At 41.9% G+C, this 17,500-nt stretch overlaps 1 protein-coding gene across 1 annotated transcript in view; it reads left to right on the top strand.

The window, feature by feature from the left end:
* nwd2 (NACHT and WD repeat domain containing 2) overlaps positions 1-17,500 on the top strand; it is a 54,302-nt gene that overhangs the window by 8,171 nt on the left and 28,631 nt on the right. The window contains exon 3 of the mRNA XM_030779117.1: positions 263-351. Coding sequence (XP_030634977.1) covers positions 263-351 — 89 coding nt within the window. The remainder of the gene's footprint in view (positions 1-262; positions 352-17,500) is intronic.

Here is a 17,500-nt window from a genome sequence, read left to right on the forward strand (position 1 = left end):
CTATATGGAGCCTCTCTCATGACTGGTCAAGTCAGATGAGTGGTCAAGCGACCAAGGACACAGGGAAAGGGAGCATTGAAAAATATTTGGATGTGGCCAGTCATACAATTATTTCAAATGTATATACTCCCAGGAGTGGTCATGGATAGAGGAGAAGAAAAGGTTAGGTTGAAGAGAATAAAGTTTGGTCAAAGTGTGTCCATTATGGTTTTCATCCAACTCAGCATGTTCTGTGCTCTTTCTGTGTTCTCTGGGTTTGCAGACACAGAGGCAGAGAGAAACGCATTGAAGGAACACGTCTATCCCAAACTCCGAGACTTCTGCAGGGAGAACTATGGGATTGAGTTTCAGGTACAACCAACTTTCCTTCATCTCAGAGCCTATGTGGTGCCAGAACGAATGTGTGTGAATCTTAATGACTGCGTGTGTGTGTGTGCATGTGTGTGTGTGCACGCATATTAACAGTTGAATTATGGGGCATTTGTGTATCTACAACATTGCATGTGAATGTTCAAATCCTGGATTTATTTTCACGTGAAATTTAATTGGGATTTCAGTGCATCAGTTTATGTAAATTACAAAGTAAAATATGAATATACATAATGAATATACATAATTAATATGCAAGAGCACAATTGAGACCTTTCACGACTAGCTTGATCCAAAGAATTGACTATATTTGTGGTGTTGTGGACTTACTGAGGCATTGTTTTTAAGGTCTTTCTATGTCTCTGAGAAGGATACACGCAGAACTTAAAGTCAACAGACCTTTTTATACAACTGGGCCCCTTTAAACGAGACTCAGACTTGTAGTGCTACTGTTTCAAAGAGTTCTCATCCCTCTGTCTAGAAGGCCAGTAGGCTCTGTCTCTACCAGCATTAACAACATAAATCAAACGCTCTCACGCTTCAAAGTGGAATTACTTCTCCTGCCGAGGATGTTCAAATTAGCATGAGTGTGAATGTGGGGAGAGTATGTTTAGCATTATAAAGAAGTGTTTTGTATTCAAAATGCGAGAATTTTCTTGTTTTCTTTCTCTCTCTCTCTTTCTCTCTTTCTCTCTCTCTCTCTCTCTCTCTCTCTCCCTCTCTCGCTTTCTCTCTCTCCCACTCTCTTTCTTTCTCTGCCTTTAATGTCCCATCATTTCCATTGTAAATCTTTTGTTCCCAAGGAGGCATTTTTATTGGTGATATTTGTTAAACAAATCCCTGAGCCAGCCCAGGTCACAGTGGGAGGGAGCACAGAGAGAGGGAGTAGAGAGAGAGGGAGCACAGAGAGAGGGAGCAGAGAGAGGGAGTACAGAGAGATGGAGTACAGAGAGAGGGAGCAGAGAGAGAGGGAGTAGAGAGAGAGGGAGCACAGAGAGAGTGAGTACAGAGAGAGGGAGCAGAGAGAGCGGGAGTACAGAGAGAGGGAGTAGAGAGAGAGGGAGCAGAGAGAGAGCGAGTACAGAGAGAGAGGGAGTACAGAGAGAGGGAGCAGAGAGAGAGGGAGTAGAGAGAGAGGGAGCACAGAGAGAGGGAGCAGAGAGAGAAGGAGTAGAGAGAGAGGGAGTGCAGAGAGAGGGAGTAGAGAGAGAGGGAGCAGAGAGAGATGGAGCAGAGAGAGAGGGAGTAGAGAGAGAGGGAGTAGAGAGAGAGGGAGCAGAGAGAGAGGGAGCAGAGAGAGAGGGAGTGTAGAGAGAGGGAGTACAGAGAGAGGGAGCAGAGAGAGAGGGAGTACAGAGAGAGATGGAGTACAGAGAAAGGGAGTACAGAGAGAGGGAGTACAGAGAGAGGGAGCAGAGAGAGAGGGAGTAGAGAGAGAGGGAGCAGAGAGAGAGGGAGTACAGAGAGAGGGGGTGCAGAGAGAGGGAGCAGAGAGAGAGGGAGTAGAGAGAGAGGGAGCACAGAGAGATTGTGCACAGAGAGAAGGAGCAGAGAGAGATTATGCATAGAGAGAGGGAGAACAGAGAGAGGGAGAACAAAAAGAGGTAGTACACGGAGAAGGAGTACAGAGAGAGGGAGAACAGAGAGAGGGAGAACAGAGAGAGGGAGAACAGAGAGAGGGAGTGCAGAGAGAGGGACTACAGAGAGAGGGAGAACAGAGAGAGGGAGAACAGAGAGAGAGAGAACAGAGAGAGGGAGTACAGAGAGAGGGAGAACAGAGAGAGGGAGAACAGAGAGAGGTAGTACAGAGAGAGGGAGAACAGAGAGAGGGAGTGCAGAGAGAGGGAGTACAGAGAGAGGGAGAACAGAGAGAGGGAGAACAGAGAGAGGGAGAACAGAGAGAGGGAGTGCAGAGAGAGGGAGTACAGAGAGAGGGAGAACAGAGAGAGGGAGTACAGAGAAAGGGAGTACAGAGAGAGGGAGAACAGAGAGAGGGAGTACAGAGAGAGGGAGAACAGAGAGAGGTAGTACAGAGAGAGGGAGTACAGAGAGAGGGAGAACAGAGAGAGGGAGTGCAGAGAGAGGGAGTACAGAGAGAGGGAGTACAGAGAGAGGGAGAACAGAGAGAGGGAGTGCAGAGAGAGGGAGTACAGAGAGAGGGAGAACAGAGAGAGGGAGTACAGAGAGAGGGAGAACAGAGAGAGGGAGAACAGAGAGAGGGAGTACAGAGAGAGGGAGAACAGAGAGAGGGAGTACAGAGAGAGGGAGAACAGAGAGAGGGAGTACAGAGAGAGGGAGAACAGAGAGAGGGAGCCTTCTGACCTGTGTGGTATTATTCAGAGGACTGCCCTGACTGTTTGGATTTAGATTCTCTGATTTCGTTTTCCTGGACTATCAGACACTTACATAAGACCCCATGCCCCAGTTAACAGTAAACTGGAAATAACATTTGACCAACAAAACAAAGCCACTGAGTTACCAAAAGAAAGTACAAACGCTATTCCATGACTTGTGTAATATTCAAGATTTGCATATTTGTCTGCAAATAAGTGATACATCAGCAAAGATTGAAGACTGCAAACAGATGAACAGAGTTTATTTTCTGTCACCTTACCTTAACTCACAAGAAATGTCATCACCATACCATAAGTAACATTTTCACACAAATTTGTACCAATTTTTGATGAAATATCATCTGTGAGATTGTGTTGAAAATCAAAATGAGAAACCATTAGAGAGAGATAGTGGCTTGTAGTGGGCAATCACTTTTGATAATGTCAAATACTGACATGTTCCCACCAAAAGCATGTTGAATATTAACGTCTGTCCGTCAGTACTTCAGTGTGTGGCATGGGCATGGTGTCAGTAACAGGAACCATTGCAATGTATCAGTGACAGAGCAGCTAAAATGTCTCTAACAAGCCCCTGTTCTTGATCACGTTGCTTTGGTTTCATGTCTCTCTGTTGCTCGTAGTGGTCTTCTGTGTTGTTGGTGTTGTTGGATAGGTAGCCGAAAGAAAACATCCCCATGCTTTCTGTTGAGAAAACCAAATTTAGTCTGGAAACACACTTAGGAGGAGCCAGGCTCGCAAATCGTCACTGCTAAGAGTTTAAACAGTGAGACAGCAAAACCCTGTTGTTGGCAGCCAGCCAGTGAAAAGATCATGGTGTCTTCCCTTGCTTGGAATGAGAACTACATTTTCATATTTTGCCAACTGCTCACATTCAGTACAGGTTTAATGACATGTCTTTAGGCATTTGAAATGTACGCATCGCCCAGGTTAATTTAATCACCCCAGGATTAGCTTAACCACACTTCTTTGTTATGTAACACTCAACAGTCTTCCACTACAGTGTGCTGACTGGTATCTGGAACATCAAAATCTGTTTTGTGACTAGTTACTCAGAGAGACTTTGAGAGATACTTGACTAAAGATACTTACAGCCATCATTAACAGACCCTGCATATGATTTTGAAGTCTTCATAATGCATGTTCTGATAGCAGGAGGAACCCTGATCTGCCGGGACCTGGGAATGCATCAGGATCTGGGCTCTTAACTGAGCTGTTTTTGTCAGGTGTTGCTCAGAGAGCACATAATCCCACTTCCCCAAGTCTACAACTGCAGCTGATGATTTGACACCAAACACCCAATCACAGAGCTTTTTTCTGTCCGGTGAGGACTGATGTTGCATGTTCCTGCTTAAGGTGTTTAAAGTGGAGTTTCGACAGAGACGGAGAGAGAGAGAGAGAGAGAGAGAACTGCTCTGGTCTTCTGATCTGTACCTGTGGGAAGTGGAGGGCTGATTTGGAGGATGGGAGTCTGGAGGAATGTGTTACTTCTCTATGCCACAGGCGTCTGATCTAACATTGTGCACTGAAACTTAAAAAGAAAAAAAGAAGTGGTAGGCTTAGAGACAATACGTTGTCTTGGAAACCATTAATTTTGAGTGGGTATGACTGATACTGTATCATAGTCAACAAGCTATACTACACTGAGTCTAAGGGATGCTGGAATGATTATTAATGCAGACAACCATACGGTACATTGGAATACAAAACTGCGTTTGATTATGTTACTGTCCATCATATGTGAGATAGTCATTCATAGTTCTACAGTTTCCATTATTCAGAGTGAGTGAGAGAAAGAGAAAAGGTGGGGGAGAAAGAGAGAGAGAAAGAGAGAGCGAGAGAGAGAGAGAGAGATCAAGAGAGCAAGAGAGAGTTTAGAACGCAGTGAGCAAATTCTCTCAGCCTGCAAATCTGATGTGGCAAATCGCGATTCTCTCAGGTCAGCGTTATTTGATTCTATTTCCTGTGGCGTTTCTAAGGGGAACGGATGTTAGAGTAGATTTGTATGTGTGTGTTTGGGGTTGGGGAGTGGTGAGAGAGAATGAGAGAGAGAATGAGAGAGAGAGAGAGAGAGAGAGAGGGAGAGAGAGAGAGAGAGAGAGAGAGAGAGAGAGAGAGAGAGAATCAGAAACTGCCTTTGGCTGTCTGTTCAGTTCAGTGTCTCAGCACTCACACACACACACACACACACATACACACAATTCCTCCACACTGGCAGTCCAATCCCCTTAGCAGAGAGAGGCTGAGGCATCAGAGTAGAGTGAGATGACACAGGGAGAATTATGATGGGTTTCTGCAGTATGGGGCCAATCATAAAAGATGCTGTGGATGGAGCTATATATGGGAATGTTTATATGGATGAGTTTGCAGAGATAGAACTAAAGCTTATAGAGCTGTGACAGATGGGCTATATATGAATGGTTGAGACATTTCTTCTGCAAAACATCCCTAGAGTGCTTAGCTTCAACACTTGTATTCACTAAAGGGAATAAAGCCAAAGATTAGAGACAGGTGATAGTGGAGAACTTGAGCAGTTTTTGTATGGGAAGAATCATTTGCTGAGGATGGCTCATTTGTAATTAGTGTCTGAACACAAGATGCCATCTATTGTCTTTTAGGTTCTGTAATATATTCTAGAACATCAGAACATGCAGGAAGACAGGTTCCTCTTTGCTCTCTGAGCTCATGTCTTGACATTTCTGACATTTTCCAGAACTTTCTTTCACTGAGGGTTGAAGTTAAGCTCACGACTCAAGATCAGAGAGAATAAACAGAGACAAAGTACAAAGGGTTTCATCATGTGAAAACAAAGGCATTGAAAGTTCCACAGGAGAAGAGCAGGACTGGCTATGTAGCAGCATGTGTTCATGCGCTGGAGAAAGAGAATATTTTGAAGGGTTTAATTTTTGTATTATTTGCTGCTAATATAGCAGGAAGCTTAAGCTTCGAAGGCACCTGCTGCAATAAAGAGTGTGTATTGACAGCACAGAAAAATGTAACACTTTAACTAAAAACGATGAGCGATAACTTAGATGCATTGATAAACATCAGAAAGCGATGGTAAATCTGTAGACAATCCACATAACCATTAGCTTGGATGTTTTGGGATAATCAGCTGTAATTATCCAGCTTGAACATATAGGTTCCACAACGCTTTCTGTAAGCTGTCCGTACGGCGTTTGACAGAATGAATATTAAATTCCTGTTTTCTCACTTAAAGCCGAGGGAAACAGTGCCTGAACTCTGTGGCAGCTGCTTAATCCGTTTTCCCGCGTTTAATTGGCTGCTTCCATGTCTTATCACATCAAAAACGCGCCTTCTCCCTCCAACACCACGCAACACGGGCACGCTAAGCCCTGTTTGGATACAAACAACTGTTTGTTTTTAATGACGGTCTAAATGAGTAACGACTTTGCCAAACGAAACTGGCTGACGTCAGATTTTTTCCCCGTAATCTAAACTGGCTGCCACGGCGGTAAGGCTCACAGCCGGGGGGCGGAAGGGGAGAGATAGGAGAACTGGGGGGTGGGAGAGGATAATATGCCTACCACAGCGGGTGTGTGCCAAAATGTAACCGTGTAAAAATCGTAGCATTACACGTAGAGGAAGTAGAGAAAACGATACAGACAGACGCGAGGTTTTGCAATGTGAACCAAATGAAGGATTACCAGTTTTCAAAACAAAAGGACATCATAAATACTTGCGTGCTGTAGCGAATAAAGAATAATTCGTGTCCAATTACACATTCTCACATTGTTATAGCATTGTTTTGTCCGCAGTAACGATTTAGCGTTCAAATGCTTGTAGATGAATTTACGATCGATTTGGTAAAGTTGTAGATACAGACACTTCAATGAGTCCAGACAGTCTCACAATCACAGCCTGGCTATGCTGAAGTCAAATTCAGGGCAACAAAATACAGACATGGTTGGCAGAGTTGTGGTGTAGATTTGAAAATACTGACCGGGTTGGCAGAGTTTGGTGTAGATTTGAAAATACTGACCGGGTTGGCAGAGTTGTGTAGATTTGAAATGGAAATAAGACATTTTCTGACACTGCCATGACACACAAACTCAAACGCAGCTCCATTTTCTATTCCTGCCAACGGCTTAACTGTACTACTGTACTGTAAAACCACACAAGCTTATCTACATAAGCAAAAATTAGGGAGGGGGGGAGGGGGAAGGTTTTGTTTGAAACTCATTTCCAAAAGGCATTTCCGAGCCCACTGTGTTATACTTTGTAAACCTGTTCCCCCAGAGCTGTGCTTTGATGTTTCACATACAGTATTCAGGGAAGGGATATGCAGCATTGGCAGCACTTTCCTGGCTGGATTAATGTTTCCTTTTTTGTTTGTTTGTTGTTTTTAACAGGGTTTTTTGTTTCTGTAATTAACTCCTAGTCACTCAGACTCACTGTTTCAGTGTATTACATCGCAACGCTACTTTACTAAGTAGTGCACTTTCACATATTTGTACTTTTCCATAATGGAGTTCTCTCGTTCACTCTATCTCTCTCTCTCTCCCTCTCTCTCTCTCTGTGTATGTGTTTGCCTAAGGGTGATTTTCACTTGCTGTATTGAGACGGTATCTTGTGCTGTATCATTTTAATCTTCCTACAACTGGGAAGCACACACATGACTTTATGAATTTAAGAGTAACATTCCTGTCAGCTATTTTTGCCCTGCTCCATCACATATGACCACAAGACACATTAAGACTTAAATGCTCTTGTAAAGAGCAGAAATTATTTAATCCTTCAAACCCAGAGAAAAAGACAAGGTTATGCACAGTTATGTAAAGTTAGTTTTTGAGTAGATACTTTGAGGAACAAGCTGCTTTTCAAACAAGGAACATTACAGAAAACAATCTGAATGCAATCTGTTGGATGTTGGACAGAACTAAATCCTCCTTGTGAGTCATTCTGTCTCTTAGTGTCATCATGTACCTGCTATCCATGTACCTGCTGTGCTGGCCATGTTTTTCTGCTTAACAGACTCACAAAAATCTATGTTAGCATCGTTCCTCTGGGTCTGAAGGACCTCAGCACGGTCTTTTCCAGCAGGCAGACGGCCAGTCACAGAGCTCCAAAAGGCAAACAAGATTGTTCAAAGTGGCATCAAGGGAAAAGATGGATAGAGAGATGGAGAAATGGAGAGATGGAGAGAGAACACAATTCTGAGAAGCTCTTGTTGAATGAAGCGGGGTTTTTCGTCGGGTTTTTTTCTGCTTGGTTCATTGATTGCTGCTGGTCTTCTCAGAATTAAAATGGTTTTGGCATATGATCTTTTGAACACTATTGATTAGGCGTTTGCTGAAGAGAAAAAAGTCGTGAAAGCACAGGAGAAGAGGACTGACAAGAAGATATTTCTATCTCTTATTGACACGGTCATTGCTCTCTCTTTGTTTCTGCCTTCCATTTTTTATTGTACATTTCTCTCTCTCTCTCTCTCTCTCTCTCTCTCTCTCTCTCTCTTTCTCTCTTTCACTCCCTCTGTGTCTTCACCCTCCCCTCATTTCTCCTACTCTCAAAGACTCTCTGCTGAATTCTCCTACTGCCAAGAGGAGAACAGAAACCGGGGGTCAGTCAGATGATCCCCCCCTCTCAGAAAGCCTGCCTGGCTCTTCTAAATTGAAAAGGCGAGCAGACAAGGCGGCTGGTTGCCATAGTGTTTGCATAATTGCACAGGCACTCAGCACCCAGGGCATTGTGGGTAAGGTCTGAGATGAAAATGAAGGCATGGGAGATCAGTCATTTGCTCAAAGGCATCTGGAGAATCAGGCTCTCTCCACAAGAGCTGCTGACACACTCACACCCCTTTAAATAAGACTTCTTCAGAGTTCTATTTTCCGTAACCCTTTCTCTGAAACAGACACACACACGCACACACCCTCATTCTATCCCAAACATACATACTCCCCACCCCTCTCTCTTTCACACACACACACACACACACTCTCACTCATGCACTCTCTCTCTCTCATACACACACACATACACACACACACACAAGCAGCCCTTAATTGGGACATACTGCTCCACAATGGTCATGTTGAAAGTGTCAGATTTTGGTGCCAGTTGGCTCAAACTGGGATCCATCTTTAATGCAGTGACTGGGTTCTCAAGTAGACACATCCAGGTTGTGAGAGAACCTGCCAGAAATATCTTTAAAACCTGGGAGACGAAATAGAGCATAACAGTCTAACATGTAGACACATACCCACACACAAACACACACCACTACACACACACGCACACACATATACACGTGCGTGCACATGTGCGCGTGCACACACACACACACACAGACACACACACACACACACACTTACTGTGACATGAAACATTAGAATTGGGTTATTATACTACTGTTTATCGAACCTCCATGGTTATTGTTTACACATCAATAACTGACTATAAAGAGACCATCATGTTCTTTATATAAATTCAAAAGTTCTGTTCATTTTGCTCCCACAGATTTCACCCTGTATGTATGTCTTAAACCATCACTGTCCTCATATGGGGACTTAAGAGTCATTGACAACAGTTAGTTTATGGATAATTTTGTCTAGTGTTCAGTCGTGCAGTTTGTATGAATACCTTCGTGACATCCCTGTGATCTCTGTTGCTTTACTCTTGTCCTCCCAATTTCTTCAGGCTATTGAACATGCAAAACATTTTAAGATTTCGCATGAAATGAAAATATATTATTAGAATATACTGTTATGATCATTAATAATGTATTACCTCCATAGGGGAGTCAGGAACTGACACAAACAGTACAGACACCTCAGCCCCAGTTCACTGCTTGGCAATTAAGATGTCAGCTAGTGTGTTCTAGCTAGCTGGAGCATTTTTACATTTAAATGAGCCATCCCTGGAGTCTTAGTTCCCTGAGCTGTGTTCCTGTGTTTCTTTCTGGCTGGCTTCCTCCACTCTTCTCAGAGGATTCTTTCAGTACAATCATGGAATCTAATGATTATGCGTCTCAAGAAATATTTGTTTACTCGATGTTAACATCCTGTAAACACGTCACAAAGTGTCATCAGTGTTAAAGTTTCTAAAAGAGGTTTTATATGTGTATTTTTATTTTGGTCCCAGTATGGGGACCTAAAGAAAACTGGTAGAGTGTTCCTGAACCTGTGATGTGTTCTATTAGCAGAAACGGAACTGCATATCGAATACATAAGAGATAATGTGCAGCTAGCCGGTCATTTTTGCGAAATAAACCCTGACAGGGTGATGCAGGACCCCGAGGTGAAGCAGAGGGCTCTTAAATCATCGTGAAGGGCTTATTTTGCAACAATGACAGGCTCACTGTACATTGTCCCGCTTATTACACGGCTACTCACCACAGAAATCAATAATTTCACACAAAATATGAACTTTAAAATGATTTTATTGTTTTAAAATTATTTTATTGCTTCCACTAAAAAAAATATAGTTCCATAGTGACGGTGTGTTATTCATAGCAGCAGTCTGCTATTCAGAAATAAGAGACTGTAGAATGCTGTAATTGACCAATCAGAATCAAATATTCAACAATGCCTTGTAATAATCAAATATTATTGGTCACTGGGGCATCATTATTTCTGTATAATGACCACTGAATAATGACCAGTGACAGAATCTAAGCATCATACTCCATTATATCACTGGACATGAATTCTTGCAAAGCAGTTTAGATCTAAATGTAGTACAACAGTTCAGAGAAATGATCCCGTGACTATTTACTCATATGTTAAATGTGTTTTACTATGTTAATGTTATTACTGAAAATGAATCATTCATGGATAAAGCTAAGGTAGCTAGCTTGTTTGTGTTCACGGCTACTAATTTAATAGTTGACACTACTCAGTTTGAAACAGACGGTAAGTTGTTTGGCTTAACACTTAACACTGCCCGGAGTGTGATTTAGAGTGAAACTGTTTTGTCATGGTGGCTAGAAACTTAGAAAATGATGTAGGCAAATACATTGGTTAAATAATAAATTAATTAAATAAATGTTGTAAACATCTATTCCATGTTTTTTTAATTTTTGGGACATTGCTGTGGAATAACTAGAATGACGAATGAATCAAGGTGTGGAAAACAAGCCCCTTCAGAGTGATTACAACACCCCTCCTCCCTCTGAGAGCTTGTTTTGTAACTGTTCACTCATTCACCTTTTTTATCCCATATGTTTTTAAATTAGGGACATGTACCTGGCAATTTTTTAGTTGTTGACTAATCATTGACCCATATAAATAAATATTGAATTAATCAGTCACTAAACACTAAAGCTGTAATACATCCACACTCCACATGTGTTCTCACAAAAATTCGACTGGCAGATTTCCAGAGATTTGTTTTTCTTTTCCTCAAAATATTCTGCTCTGTCTGTTTTGACACATTTTAGAAGACGCATACTTTTTCTATTATCACTGTTTCGATGTTCAAATTGAGTTCTGAGTCTATGTTTTAAAAGCTTTAACAACAAACCCCACTTTAGCCAACTGGCCACTTGTGAGCTGAATTGCTTACAAAAGACATGGTCAGTTGATTTTAGTCAGTGCTTTACTCAAAACGTGTTAAAATCTTTGTCCACTTGATTGGCAGGCAGATGTAATCAGTCTGTCACATAGACCACAGTACTGGGTTTGCTTAGTTTTATGTGTTTTTAATTTGTTTGTTTGTTTGCTATATATTAACATTTCTAAAATGTACTCCCCAGAATGATTAACTGAATCATCAACTTCTGTGACCCATCTTTAATTCAAGTCATTGCAAAGTTTCTAAATCTGTGCTAAACACTACTATTGCACAAAGTGTGCAGTATTGTTTACCCATGATCTTTAATTTGCACTTCTATTTGACATAGCAATCCATCGTTTTAAAACACGTGCCCATTCAACATGCTGCGAGAGACCCTCCAACATACCTACGTTACTAAGAGCTACCTCTGAAAATATTTACATCAGCACTGACTAGGAGCTGAGTGCTTACCTGAGACATGCTTGGTCTAACCAGTTAGGTTCAACTTCACATGAGGAAGCTGTTCTACTTCTCTGAAAGCTTTGATATGAGGAGTAATTCCATTACCTTAATATGTCTATGGTGGGCAGTCGGTCCTCTAAACAGAAACGCACTGTCAGACAGCACTTGCTTTTGTAGCTTAATCAGCAGAAAGAAATGATTTAATGTGAAATTACTGTGTGATTAGCATGCGATGGTTACGCTCCAGGCTCTGGATGGTTTGTAGTGGAATTACTTTGTGTAATTTTGGCCATATCATCGAATTAGACCCAGTAGGAAACCTTATTCAGCAAGACACAGTCCTGTTTAGCAAGACAAAGTCTTGAGACAACAGTTGTCGTGTTAATATCACTGTTCACTGACCTAATATAGTCTAGCCATACCTGTGGGGTGTCGTCATTTCCCAACAGTCACCTGTCCGTGGCTCAGCAGCTGTTGTGTAGTCTCATCGCAGACTGTCAGCTAATTTATAGGATAGCAGACCATTAAAATTTCTTTTTTTACCTCATATTTTGAAGGGATAGAGTCAGATTGTCAGTATTTTGCTCAGAAAAGAAACAGCTAAATTGAATTGAGGTGTGAAAAGTTTAATGTTTGGAGTGTGATGTTTGATGCCGGGGGGGGGGGGGGGGGGGGGGGGGGGGTGTCATTGTTTTCTTCTTGGATATGAACTGTTGGATTTTCTAGAACACGCCAGAACTGTTCTATCTGATCTGTGGATTCCGGGCCAAAACATTCAGGCCTGTATCCCCACACCACCAACCATTTTTACTTAACGTAGCTCATTTGGACATCTTCAACATTTCTGTGTTACTTTATTGTTCACACAAACCAACTGATCAGTCAGGTTTTGGCCATTTGCAGGCAAAACTAAGAGCGTGGTTGACAGAAAACCTCTGCGGATGTGGATGACTTTTTACTCAGAGATTAGTTCCCCGCTCACAGTGACAGATAGTTTCCTGCTTGTTTTCAGGTCACATGCAAATTGACTGGAGATTCGACTGGGACTCATAAACAATGAATGTCTGAGAGGAAGATAACGCCATTTGAGTCACTTAATTATGTCATTTCCATGGCAACCCTTTCCCGCTTTATTTAAGGTGTGTTTTCCGTCACATTCATCAGAATTGGCTGCTAAGCCAATCAATTCACTTCAGTCAAAATTTGGTATAGTTGTGTATGGAGTGAAAAGAATGCCACTATTTCTCACAGGAGAGGTTTCTGATTGTGTTAAAAAAAGGTTTGAAAGAAAACACAAATGAACATGAAAATGTGTGAAACCATTAGTACAGGTTTTGTAAATAACAAATTTTGGTCTGCTGAATGTTTAGTATTGTCAACATCTTCTTTGCAAATACTCTTAGACCAGTGCTAACCAGAGAACCATATTACTGGCCACTGTGAAACATATTATATTTCTTCAAAACTGTAGAGCTGCATTTGGGAAAATTAAGTGGATCTGCAAAGGTCAGGGTCATTTTCAGGTTCATTTTTAAAAATATTAGTTGGAAGTACATGGATCAGTCAGTGATTCATTTTACATTTGGTGTCTGTGAGCTCATACATATACATAATATAGACATTACAGTGTAAAATCAGCAGTGTTAAATTAATGCCCACAAAATTAAACTGGATCCGTTTTGACTCTTAAAGCGTTAAACTGAGCCCAGTTTTACTCTGTGGGAGCAGGTTTAGGGCTGCTAATTTTACCGTGTATTTTCAGTTGATAGGAGAGCTGAGGCTCAACTTGGTCTCGTGACTTTTGATTTGACTCGGTCTTGCCACTTTCGACCTAACTCTGACTTAGAGCTCAAGGAACTGAGACTTGACTTGGATTTCAGCTCAGACTTGACACTTGGGTGGACTTGCGTAAAATGTCTTGTGAGCATCTTTGACTCCAGAACCAACCCCCCCCACCCCCCCACCCCCCACCCCAACACTCATCCCTCATTGATCATGTCACAGGAATCCAAAGACTGTAATTACTTAACACAGTTTCTTTTGGTGAAAGAAGCAAATATGCCGCATTTAGCTCAAAGTTCATTTGGGTTTCCTATTGAGAAAAAATTAAAAAGAAAAAAGCCTTGAGAAACAAACTTGTGAAGATTTAGTATGTCATTAGAGTTGTCATATCCAACTGTGAAAACGGACCCCAATCTGTTCACTCCATACGCGGTCCCTGGCTGTTTAATTGCATGCTTTGTTAATAGACTTTTTGCTATAAAGAAGAATTTTACGGTGTCAGATTTTGTGGATGGAAAGGCCAATGGTGAAAGCTTAAATCATATTTAAAAAAAAAAAAAGGATGTTTAGGCCCACTGCTGAGCAGATCTCAAATTGGTCTTCACTCTGAAATGTTTTCTGAGAGCGATTGTCTCCAAACGTCCTTCCACGGCCCTGCTTTTCAAAGGCTAAATCACAGAGAGTGGATGGGAAGCTGTGAGCCTGAAACCAGAGCTGATTACACACTGTGCCCCAGCGCCCAGCTCCGGCACTGCCAGCAGGTACATAACCATCCAACCAATGAATGCAGGAGCCCTGCCTGCATCAGCCAATCACGCAGGAATGCTGGCCAGTCGAACGTAATGCCTAACAACCAGCCCGTCTTCTCCTGTTAATGAAAAAAATAGTCATTCGTGATACATAAAGCGTGAAAAGTCTGGGAAACTCTACATTAAAAAAGCATCTTTTCAATTCTGTGATGCCCATTAATGAGGACGTAATGAAAATGATAGAGGTTGAGTGAAGGTTTTTCAGGAGACGAAATGGGAGCTCTTTTGAAAGTAACATCTCACTGCTTTAGAGGTTTGTTATTTTGGGGCTTTGTAGGTTTGGTTTGTGTACTGTTGCAGATGGCAAAAACCAACTGGATTAGGAGAGAAAGTGTTGTAGCATATTGTTGAATTCCATGTGTGTGTGTGTGTATGCATGCGTGCATTTGTTTGTTTGTGTGTGTGTGTGTGTGTGTGTGTGCGTGTGTGTGTGTGTAACACATAGTGGGTTCATCCCTGTAGTGGTTTTGTAGTGGCACTGTTCAGATCAGCATACACTCACATAGCACCACACAGACATGGTTTTGCCTGAGTCCGTTTTCCTTCTCATGCACCCACACACACACACACACACACACATACACAATCACAGAGATTTCCCCTTCGGCGTGTTAGCTGTTTAAATTATCCATGCCAGGGACACTGATTTTGACAAATGTGTGCAGGGACATCCCCAAGCACTGCTATCCTGGTCTTCTGAAAATGTCCTGTCTTTCTGTATTACACCCCGATTATACAAACACGCACACACATGCACACACATACACACATGCACGCAGTCACGCACACACACACATATAAACTTAAATGCACTGACAGAAACATTCCAAACTATACAAACATTAATACATATTCACACTAAAGGACAAATTAAATCAAATACACAAACACTCTCCCCCTTTACGAACTTTCAGAAAGTGTTTGCCTCTCTCTCACTCTGTGTGTGTGTGTGTGTGTGTGTGTGTGTGTGTGTGTATGTGCCAGATGGACTGGTTTATTTCTGTGTATTAGACACCAGGAGGTATCAGAGAAACAGTCACTGGTTATTTCTACAGACACGGTGTGATTTTCAAAAACTTGTTTGAATCTTTTTTTTACCTGTATGAAAAACAAATCGCTGTAACAAGCACACACATACACAGACACACACAAACGCACATGCACACACACACACACACACACACACACACACCACACACACACTATTCCCATAGGATAAAAATAATGAGTAGTGATGTTAGTGTATCAGTAAATGAACTGGTTAGAGGGTTATCTTCCCCTCCCCCGTGTCTCCTCTGATTCCAGAAGTCTCCATGTTTGAGTAATGAATCTTCACGAATAATTAAGCTTGTTTTGAAGCTCTGCCTAAGAGCGGGAGTGGGTCATATTTCACTTAAAGGAAAGAATAATAAAAATGTACAAAATCATGTTCAGGAAAAAACTAACACCAATTTATCAAACCAGGCTCATTCACCATCCCATGGCACAACTTACCATCTCCCCTACAGAGGCGTTTAATGACTTTGTTTTCACAGTATTTAAATCCTGTTTACAAACCTTTCATTTTAAAAAAACATTTAAGAACACAGTATCTGTTAAAAAAAATCAGCTCTGTTTGCAAACTTTGTCTGTTGTATAAATCTGTTAAACTTTGTTTGTTATATGAATATGTGCCATCTGTTAGTATCACAGACACTGTATTCATTTGCACAATTAATAGACCTTTAATTTTAACATACACTGTGTTAATATTGATTTGGTCATCATTAGTGGCTAAAGCAGCATTGCCACACCTTTGCATAGATTCTGTAAGTGTCTGGAGCCGTACTGCAGAAATACGACACCCTGTTCAGGAGTTTTAACTATTCATTTTTTGAATCGGTCGCATTGAGTACTCTTGTTTCAGGGGCCAATGTAGAACCCTCCATTAGTTTTGAGTTGGATTCAGAGTTGGTGATCGGCTCAGTCATGCCATATGGTTTACATAATTTACATATTCATCAGTGACCAATCATATCCTGTGGGTGGGGTTATTGTCCTGGAAGAGACCACACCCATCAGGGCAGTGTTACTTCACCACAGGATCAAGGTTGACATGGTTTTGTCTTTATTGGCTTTTACTCCTACCTCTGAGGAGTTGGACGGACGTGAACTAATCCAAGAAATAGCACCCACGGTTCTGACAAAGGCAGTGGGACCGCTTTCATTATGGAAAACAAGCACTGAGGCCACTGGTCACCACAAGCCATTTTAACTCTGCTCAGAGTAAAATGAGCCATGTTCTTCTCTGACGCTTGTTTTATGCACTTCAGTCTACTTGATTACGTCTGCCCGCTAACTTCCAATCAGACTGATTGATTCCAAGTCAGATTTGCCTTGTATTTTGGGCCAATGCACAGACAATTTAGTTGAGTTGATGGCATCTTTCATATGACCACGGTGATGACAGATTAGCCACTGTTCCTTGTGATACATCACAGAGCTTAACAGTGTTCATCTCTGAAACTACAGGACCAAACAGCCCCCTGTCTCTCAGGGTCTCTGAGACCTCTTCCTCTGGCCATGGTAGCCAAAAGAACTGCCCTCTAGGTCTTACTGGTCAGCATTTGTGTACATTACCCAAAGCACTATGGGACGTCAACAGCTTAATGAACTTCAGAACCACAAACCACACCTGTGTGGAAGCCCCTGCTCTCAACGTTGTTTGTATCCCTCATGTACTCAGTCATTTGCCTTATTTTGGCAGTTACCTATATGTAACGGTAGCGAGCGAGTAGAGTGCTGCGCAGTGAGTATACGACACCTTAAGAGGTGTACTAGCAACTAACGCTAGCACCCATGGGTTTTAGCCTCCTCGCTAGCACGCCGGCTTCCAATCCCGAGGGTCGCCGGTTCAAGTCCAGAGTGAAACACAACGCGGAGCGGTAACATATGCATAATACACACGCACATGTATATATGTATATGTATATATCCATTGCAATTATATGAAAGTACATAGTTTATATATATATACTATAAACTATGTACTTCACCAGGAATGTGCAGATGCCAGGTCCCACTCATTTGTAATATGCTCTGACACTTACATTCATACTCCACTACTGTAGGCTGTAGAAAGATGCCTTAAATTGGGAATTAAGATTTAAGAAAAAAAAAACAGCTTGGCACCTCTCATGTCACACCAAGGCCATGTAGGGGAGCAACAACATC

Source organism: Chanos chanos, chromosome 7 (genome assembly GCF_902362185.1).
Source record: "Chanos chanos chromosome 7, fChaCha1.1, whole genome shotgun sequence".
NCBI lineage: Eukaryota > Metazoa > Chordata > Actinopteri > Gonorynchiformes > Chanidae > Chanos > Chanos chanos.